General features: G+C 40.4%; 1 protein-coding gene across 1 annotated transcript; it reads left to right on the top strand.

The window, feature by feature from the left end:
* The first annotated feature begins 2,144 nt into the window (after positions 1–2,144).
* On the top strand, positions 2,145–6,651 carry LOC105056814 (protein SENSITIVE TO PROTON RHIZOTOXICITY 1). The gene is made up of 2 exons (XM_010939137.4): positions 2,145–3,369; positions 6,478–6,651. The coding sequence occupies exons 1-2, from the start codon at positions 2,273–2,275 to the stop codon at positions 6,533–6,535; spliced, it is 1,155 nt and encodes a 384-aa protein (XP_010937439.1). The 5' UTR covers positions 2,145–2,272; the 3' UTR covers positions 6,536–6,651.
* Positions 6,652–9,868: the final 3,217 nt, after the last annotated feature.

Raw genomic sequence — 9,868 nt, 5'->3', positions numbered from 1 at the left:
GAAGGAAATCATATGTGCTGAAAAAATTTTGCACTGAATTGATTGAAAGGTTCTTGGGAATTCTGAAATTTGAATAAATTTTTAAGATCCTTTTGGTTGCTTCGCCCGTATCGTTTTCCAAATTTGATATTGGATGCTGATGATGCTGCTAGCAACCAAATCGATTGATTTCGCCAGCAGCTTCTTGCTGTGATTGGTTACAATTATTAAATCCCCAGGTGGCAGGATTTGCAATTTATGTGAACGGACGATGTATGATTGTCTAAGTATTTTGTTTTCAATAGCGGAAGACCATCATCTGTTTTTGGTCTAGACTGAATTGGAGCGTGATATCATTCTCACAAGGAGTCCTTGGTTAATCACCAGCTATGTTGTTGAGCCATGGGCCTATCGGTCGCTTCCTAACCAACGCCTATGGATGAGTTCACCAATCATCCGTGTTAAGGTTGGCTATGCCCATGTGTGCTTGCAAGTGGATATTACCTCATCTCTTAAACGATGCCGTCCTATGAGGGGAAGAGGATTGTTCTCTGGCAATAGTTTATATCTGAGAATGTTCGAGTGGTGTGCTTCCTTTGTGGTCGAATAGGTTGCTGTGTTGAAGATTATTTTTATTCAGCACTGGATATTCTGGGCTAATGATGATCAACTGCCATCCTTTGTTCTTCGCCAATGGCTATAGATACTGGACAATCAAAATAGAGATAATGTTATGAATTCTTATGTTAATGGCGGTGGCTTGGTGCAGCAGCAAACTTCCCCTCGATCTTTGCATGGTCCATCTCCTATGATATTTTATAGTGCCCGTCCCATATGATTCTTGTTCTTGGTATGTAGTCCTTATGTCTTCTATTGGGATTCCTGCAGTTAATGTAGCTGAGGTCCATCATTCTCTCGATTTTGAACTTTTAGCGGAAGTTGCGTATTGATACCTCTTGGAGGTACATTGAGTCAGACAAACCAGATGGAATTGAAAGTTGATTAAATGGGATTGAGAAATGGAAGAGGAAACGTGGACTGGCTTTTTTTTTTTTTTTTAGTCTACCTTTTTCCTCACTTGAGAGCCTCCATCCCGTGGTTTTGTCAGGATTAACTTTGATAACAGTATGGTTGATCATAGAATTAATGATGGAACAGATTTTTAATCCAAAATTCCAGTCCTTTTTTTTTTTTTTTTTTGTGGCTGCAAATGAAACATATATATATGGTATTAAAGTTCCTTTAATCAAGCTGGGAGGGGCTTGGAAGCTCTCATCTATGCCCCTACTATTCTTTGGGCATCTCATTTTGTTTTGGAAGGTGACTCAAAAATTATGATTAACTAGATAAGCAAATGAAGAGTTCATGCTGTTAGTGTTAATTGTCTACTTTCTGATATTTGAAGGTTTACATCCAATCTATCTTCTTTTGAAACTGCACATATTTGCAAGCGAATAATACAATAGATTATACAGGAACTCATGCTGTAAATCATCCTCTTTAGCTTCGAGGTCTTCTATTTTTCAATTTTCAACGAATATATTTAGCTTAAACAAAAAATGATAATTTGATTTTGACCATACGAAAAATTTATCCAAGTCCAACATTCCTCAGATTTCATTAATCATAAGGAATGTTAATGCATATTCTTTTTTTTCTAAATAAATTATAAGTTCCATCATTTTTTTTCTAAGAAGAAAGGTAGCGGATCCACCCCTGTTATAATTAGAGATGTTGACATACATAGAGTATACAATTCAAATAGAGGGAATAGCTTATTGAGGTAAGGATTTGTGATCAACATTATAAATTTTTCTATTTATATTCATAAAGTTGTAAGCTTAATTATTTTTAATATTTATTGATTTTATTATATATGTGCTGCTGCAAATCAATAGATTGATGACATGTTCCAGGGCTGAGCAGCTACTCCATGAACCAGATCATTGGATAAAATTTCATGAGCTTGCCCTAATACCAGGAAACCAGAATAAAAAACCGGACATTTTTTTGAATAGGAGGCTAAAGCGGCAGCCACCTGACTCTATTAAGGAAGTAATAGATTTACGGTAGGTTAAAAAATGGGACACTGACGAAATGAGTGGGGAAATTTTGCACCATTTTATTAAAAAATTTAAGAGAGAGACAACGCTGTCTGCTGTCTCAATCAGGACTGGGAATCCTTGGTCCTAACCCACTGTACCGGCGCTGCAGCCTCCCTTCTACAGAACTCGTATCTACGAAAATTGCCGCTTTTTTCTACCTTTCGGACTTCCCAGATCCGTCGGTACCGATGATCGGCTCCGGCAGCCGGAATCCCGGCCATCCCTCCGCCGGAATCGACCCCTCGTCCATCCCCATCTCCGCCGCGCGCGGCGGTGACGACTCCCGGTCAGACCCCATGGCGAGCGCCGACCCCGGCCTCCCCCTCCTCAACCTCTCCGTCCTCGGCCAGAGGATGGACTTCCTCCGCCGCTTCCTCTCCGACTCCGTCGATCGCCGCGCTTCCCTCGCCGGCGATCAGCTCCAGCTCGTCTCCGCCGAGATCGCCTCCGCCGTTCACCAGACGATCCTAAACGGTGCCGCCCTCCTTGCCTCCTCCCAGCGCTCCGGTCCCATCCCCATGGCCGCAGTCGATCCAGCCGTCGGAAGAGCAGCGGATCAGATCGTTTCCGGCCCGGATCCGGCGAGCTCAGCGGTGGCGGAGGAGGACGGCGACGCGGTGGAGGAGGGCGACATCGTGGAGATCGACGCGGCGGAGCTGCTGGCGGAGCAGGTCCACTTCTGCGAGATCTGTGGCAAGGGTTTTAAGCGCGACGCCAACCTCCGGATGCACATGCGGGCCCACGGCAACCAGTTCAAGACCCTGGAGGCCTTCTCCAAGCCGCCGGAGCAGGACGGCCGCAGGCCGGACGGCGGCGACGGGAGGAAGGTGAGGTTCTCGTGCCCCTTCGCCGGTTGCAACCGGAACCGTTGCCACGGGCGCTTCCGGCCGCTGAAATCGGTTGTGTGCGTCAAGAACCACTTCAAGAGGAGCCACTGCCCAAAAATGTTTTCTTGCCACCGGTGCAGCAAGAAGAGCTTCTCGGTGATGGCCGACCTCAGGAGCCACATCAAGCACTGCGGCGAGACCCGGTGGCGGTGCTCGTGCGGGACGAGCTTCTCGAGGAAAGACAAGCTTTTCGGGCACGTTGCTCTCTTCAAGGGGCACCTGCCGGCGGTCGGGGTGGGGGAGGAGGAATTGGTGGTGGGAGGCGGAGAGGATATTGGAAGGGGAGGAGGTGAGCCAGTTGGTGGAGATAGTTTTGATCTCGAGTTCTTCGAGAGGTTAATGAAGGAATTGGAAGGGATTGAAGGTGGTAATTGGTCGGCACGCCAAGCATCTAACAGGTGAGTGTTATGAGCTTTTGTGCTTGATTAGGAAATTATCATCGTTGTAATAAGAACTTCTTTGTGTACTTCCTGCATGCTTCTGGACATGTATAGTTTTCTTCTATTAAATGTGAGAAGGATGGATAAAATGATCTGCTCTTCTTGTCAAAGAAACTTAATTTGAGCTTTGATGAGCTAAAAACCTGATATGCGCATAGTGTTCGGGGTTGATACGTTATAATTCATTGAATATTTTCGTCTGTTTATGATTGTTTCACAGTCAGGGTATGTAAACCTGATATGTGTTGGGGTACGTAACTGAGTTAAACCATTGAAGTCCAAATTATCATGCAAGCTAACAAGACGATTCACTGGTTGGTTGCCCTCTCTTAGCATATGGGAAATGAAAAATGAATTCAACGTAGCAGCGCAATGTAAAATATCAGAGTAGATGATGAAGTGAAAAAGATGGACTGAAGGGCATGTCCAAATGTTTTTTAATCCATTCTACCACTATGAGTGAATTACCTTCAAGACCTCTTCTTGGTACAGGCCTCTCTATCAAGTTTTTAAATCTCATGAGATGGGACTGTCTTGATTTTCCCATGGAATGGGATGCACATGCATCTCCATCCCGTCCATCCAAATACTTGGCATAGAGGATATTGATGCTGGGATAAATGGTGGGACGATGGTATCCTGTTCCGGTGTTTTGTGGGATTTCCCATGGGGACTTGAATAGTAGTCTTTCTAGATTAGAGTTAAGATTGGAAATTTGGGAGAATGAAGGATTTTCATAGAATAATCTTCGTGAGGAACTATTTATATTAATATATCCCAAAAAAAAAAATCTTAATGTGTCTATCTTATTCATCATTGCCGAGTTAGCTGAACCACTTTCAAAAGTGATTTGTGTGACCTTGAACCATTTAGTGACAGCTTCATGTAAGTTTTTCAGCCCATCGTGATGCTTATTGTCCGATGCAACCCATGCAACAAATATAGGCTGCAATGAGTTTATCTTGCTCTAATCAGCTAAAATCTTGGTGATTTTATATCTCCTGCAGGTTTTTTCTTCTGTTTGTGTTGGCTAAAATCCAGTATCTTCTGCAGCATTTGGGTGGATGGGTGTCTGTGGGGTGGGTATGTTCATGCATGCATCTGTGTGGGTGTGTGTCTCAGATCTTGTATACTTGGGAGCTCTTCTGTATATCAACAATCTTTAGAACCAAAATAACAGCCAAAGAAACTAGAAAGGTGCAAAAGATGTTTACAAAGCGATGAAGTTAAAAAAAAAAGAGACAATTTACCCTATAATTGGCCTCCGTATTGATGCACCAGGTGCAATTGGTCCGCATCAAATCCCATGGTGGATAACATGCCACGCCACCCCTTGTGTTTCACCAATTCTTGATTGCTCGCTCTCCACTGTGCATATGCTCCGGGATTTGCCTTGGTTCACTTGCACTTGGCATGCAATAATTTCTTCTGTAATTGCCTAATTTTAGTTTAGGAAAAAAAAAGACACAATTTCCCACTATTATTAATAGGTCTCATAGAAAAGGAAATAAGGACAGTCACAACTACAACTGCAAATCTCCCTGATTCCCTTAAAAGATAAAGATAAGAAAATAAAAGAGAAGCTACCAATGACTAATCTATGAGACCTAGCCTAATCTCTCTCTCGAACTTAATTCCAGACTTACTTAAAAAAGAGTATCTTATTTACTGATTATTGATATTTGCAAACTGCAGCCTGAATTTTCATAAAGTCCTGCTCATTTTGGGTGACTGACCATGTGGGGTTTTATTAGCCTAACTGCTATCTGCTCCATATACATACAACTTTAATATTAGCAATATATGAACTTGTTGTCACTGTTAAGATGGATCTATACACCATTAATCTTCTTTTCTCTCACTTGTTCAGTCCTCAGTCAAATCAGTTGTTGTTAAGCTATTGATCATGTAGCCCTTAGTTTAATGAACCATTCATCTTACTTGGAAAGTGCTTGATATAAACAAAAGGTGGGAGGAAAGGATTTATGAAAGGAAGTCTGCTTTCATTTCTTTTTTGGAGAGGAACTGCTGTCAAAATTTGAACCAGCTGTTAGTTTTGTTAATTGTGTTGGAATGCAATTGGTAAGATATTAGATGCAGACTGAGAGTGGAGGATTGGATAAATGGACCGAGAGGAAGTAGTGGTTCAGCTCTGGAAAGCCAAATTTCGACTCTTCTTTTAATGCAATGTTACCTGTACACATGGCACAAGTTCTTGTAAACTGGTTGTGGAGGGTTAGTTGGCTTTGGTTGTTTAGATATCTATTATTTCAAGTGTAATATCTTTTGGCAGTCTCATTTAATGCTTTTTATGTATTTATTTTGAGATTTAATTCAAAAGTATTTTCAAATATTATAATCTTAATAATTCAGGGCATAGCTTGAGATTTGGAATTCTGTTTAGGCAAGTGTCACATGGGAAGTGCTGTGACTAATTACATGCATCTTTTGGGTTGACCGTTTTAAACAAACTATTTAGGCATGCATTCTTTAAGATGGCTTATTTACACAAACTTATCTAAAGTTTCCTTTGCGTTAGTCTTGTAGGGAAGTCATGATTAGTTCAGTTAAATCGATGGTCAAGACAAGGAATGGATATCTTTGTGTAATAAGATAGAGAAGGAGCAAATGCAAAGTTTATGCAGAAAAATGAATAAAAGATTTAATTTCTTCATCCCTTATCTTCATCCTCTATCTTCTTCAATTTTGGATGATCTTCCTTGATCGAGGGTTTAAACAATCACATAATTAAGATTGCAATTGTTACCATGGGGTACTGAAAATTAACCAGCATAAATAATTTTTGGATATGATATAAAATTTCAGGTCTAGACCACAGGAACTGAGATTTTCATTGCATACCGTGAGATGGATTTTGTCTATTCAGGAGAACTTCTAGCTAACTAATTCTCAAATTAAGTATCACCAGAGCTACTTATTCTATTTGAAGTCATACAATCATATTTGAGTATTGAGGATGATATTGTTGTACGAGCCTGAACTAAATGCTGCCAAGTTGCTATTTTTCATCAACTGATATCTTATTTCTATCTATCTTTTACTCAGCATGGTGCCATCTTATTATCATCAGCAACTACTCCACTCATTTTGCTGTCTCTTCTAAGTATGGATATTACTACTACGGATGGGACACAGGATGTTCATATTCAAACTGCATGGCTTCCATTTTTGGCTGCTACTGGGATTATCACAATAAAGTCATTTGTTCTTTGGCATTAATATTTTTTCCTTCTGAGATTTTGAAACACTATTACTGTTCTCAGAGCTGCTGTTTTGGTTTTCTCAGCACATGCTCTGCTATTTCTTATTTCTGCATCTTTCTTTTGTTATTTATGCATAGAGTCACTTATGCTATTTTGTTTCTTTGTCCTTTCTTTCAGATGCTCTTAAACCAAAAAAAAGAAAAAAAAAAAAACCAAACCACTATATGCTTATGGGAAGGGTAATCCTTCTGAGAATTAAATTTTAACCACCAGAACCATGTGAGAGATAAAATGAGGTAAAAGATACCTTAAGATCCAGTAACAAAGGATTTACTCTTTTAAAATTATCATTTGACAGTTTTAATTGTGTCATAGTGAGTGATACTTCTTTTTATTTTTTTTTGAGGTGTGATGATACATTTGCTGTTGTTTTCCTTTTTTGGCATAAGCTAGTAAATGGCGATACAAAAAAGCCCCAACAAGTGTGCTCTTTTTCGGAAGCCAAGTTCAGTTGTTAAAGTCAATTAATAACTCAGGCTTCGTTCGTATATTTAAATTTAGATGGGAACTGGTAACTTGGACTATGTTTCACTAATTGACATTGTTTAAATTATCCTACTCAGGACATAATGTTTTACTGATAAGTTTTAGAAGTTTTTTAGTGGCCTTGGTAGATGCCACATGAAACGGCAAGTTAAGAAAAGCTTATTGCAATTGCACAAAGGGAAGAATCAAAGTTCTCACATGAAACCAAGGTTTAAGAAGAAAAAGATATTGATGAACTGAGCACGCACGTGCTCATCATGTAAAGAGGATATTTAGAAAAGTAGAAAAGGTCAAGCAGGATGGAGAGTGAAAATCCCCTCTCAGTCCTCTGCACACAGTTGTCCTCTCGCCTCCGCACCTTCATCCGCTTTCCATCCTCACCAAACTTTTACCGCACCTCGGTGTCATCCGCTCTGCATCACCACCAGGGCCAACGCCATGCCTCTCGGTATGCATCATGGATGCGGATTATAAAACAATTCTCTTTTCTCTATAGTTCGCAACACCTTTGAAGATCTCCTAGGCTTACCTCCTTTCCGCACAAGCACATGGCATCAACAATCTTGAATATGGGTTTTTGTTTCGACATCTGATTTGACGGTGAACCTGGGGAGACAACTGAACATGTGTATCATTTTTCCGCTCCCTCGAACTTCCCACCATCATTAAAAAAAGTCTCTTGTTAGTGGGGTGAATTTGAATGGAAGCTCGTCAGAGACTCGAGCATCCAAATCTTACCCTTCTTCGTAAGAGATTCAAACACTATGCATCCAGAATGATAGTTGAAAATCGGCAACAAGATGGCAAGTAGCAATAGTGCCGAACTGGATATAAAAATATCTATAGCTCTATGCCCACTTTCTGTCGTTGAGAATAGCAGCGAGAAAATATGCCACTTATGTCAATGCCCTCAGGATTGGCTGACCTCTGCAAGCCCTAAGTACATTCCATTTTTTGCGGAGTGCCAAATACCAACTTAAGCCCTTCGATAGAAGATCATGTTTTTGATGCTAGGATAAAGATCACTCTTGAAGCTCTTGTTGTAACCCTATAAAATATTTTCGCTATAAGATATTTGGACACTCATCTAAATTTTACCAGCGCCCTACGCTCAGCTCCTTTTCTTCAAGGGAAGAAGCTTTCACACCTACCATGTATAAACCATCTCAAAATCCTCCAAGAAGATGAAAGCCTTTTCAGACTGTCTTTGCCTTAGCATTATACTATCTAATGCTTATGAGCTCCCCATTATCCACGGCCTTTAGTTCTAGAGTGGACAAAGTCTTCATTCTAGTCATATTTGAGATGGAAGAGATCTCCTATTATCTGGATCAAGCAGCATATGTCAAGGTGTTTGGATGTTCGATCAAAGAAGACGATGTCCAAAACACTCTTATCCGAAAAACTAGAGTATCAAGACCTGGGACCACAAGAAAGCTATCAAAGCCCAACTCTTTCTTTGTTTCCTGCCTTTTTAGAGAGATTATACGCCAGCTGATGATTGAAGGCTACCTCAAAGGTGATGAATTAAAACTACAGATAAGTCACTGGGATCAATATAAAAGAGGCATATCTTACAAGCTCAAACTCAAGGTAAGTGCAAGCCTCCTAAACCTTCCTCTGGTCTGTTGGAATACTATTTTAATGGCAACAATCATTTCGACATTTAGAGTTTCACATTAAGCTAGTACAAATTGCTTATGATGGTACGATCTTACAAGTTTTGACTTTGACTTCTTCTGTGAAAACATTGATGATGTTTCGGATTCAATTGACGTTATCATTGGTCCTTTTTCTTACAATGTTAAAATTCAATTTAACTTTATTCAGAAGCAGAGTTCTCTCAGGAACTCTCCCAATAATGAAGAATGTGACTATGATAGCGATGACTAGGATTACTAGTTTGGGCATGACATCAAGCAAGAAGGCCATCTAGTTCTTCATTAGAGCGACAAGCTCCTCATACCCGAACATCTAATGGTCATGGTTACTCTAGGCTACACCATCCCAATTTGAGCTTGAACACAAGTCAGCTCAATCTAGACCACAACTTGCTGATTATCATTCAAACTGTCTTTCAAATGCCTATCATCTTAATGACTCCACCTATCCTGATCCCATCCCTCATCTTGTTAGTTCTTATTTCATATTCAAATTCAAACTTAGGGCTTATAAACCTTCCACCCATATACCCTATTGGAGAGGCTATGGTAGTGTCTAGCTATTGTCCCATTCTTGCTTCAAACATTCTCCTACCCATAAAAGACTATGAACTTACACCCATGCTTACCTTACGAGTAGTTCCTATTAAAAGGATCTTTTCTAGGATTCTTTTGGACTACAGTAAAAAATCTTCTAGGCTCTCTCAATCATTCTAGATTCATCGCCCATCCCTATTGCCTAGCAATTCGAGTCTATTAGTCTTCCAATTGTCGACTCACTACCCTTATGCCTCCATGTCTGGGTGTACACCTAAAAGGTCTAACCCTTCCTCTATTGCTAGCAAGAAGAGAAGCACCTGCTTCAGATATAAAAATCTCAAAATCCTTGGCCTTTCTGAAGCTGAGATTACCTTTGATGACATTCTCTATGCTTCCCTCACCATTGGTGCTATGAAAGCATTAGGTCATAAGTGTGCTTAATTTGCTTCTTGATGGGAATGGTGTCAATATCCTGAACACCTTGAA

Source organism: Elaeis guineensis, chromosome 13 (genome assembly GCF_000442705.2).
Source record: "Elaeis guineensis isolate ETL-2024a chromosome 13, EG11, whole genome shotgun sequence".
NCBI lineage: Eukaryota > Viridiplantae > Streptophyta > Magnoliopsida > Arecales > Arecaceae > Elaeis > Elaeis guineensis.
The sequence above is the reverse complement of the archived record's forward strand: the minus strand, read 5'-3'. Positions and strand labels throughout refer to the sequence as shown.

Excerpts from the sequence above, each read along its gene's own strand:
- LOC105056814 (XM_010939137.4), top strand. The coding sequence starts at position 2,273 with ATGATCGGCTCCGGCAGCCGGAATCCCGGCCATCCCTCCGCCGGAATC. Across the intron at positions 3,370-6,477 it reads GCACGCCAAGCATCTAACAG|CATGGTGCCATCTTATTATC; the intron begins GTGAGTGTTATG and ends TCTTTTACTCAG.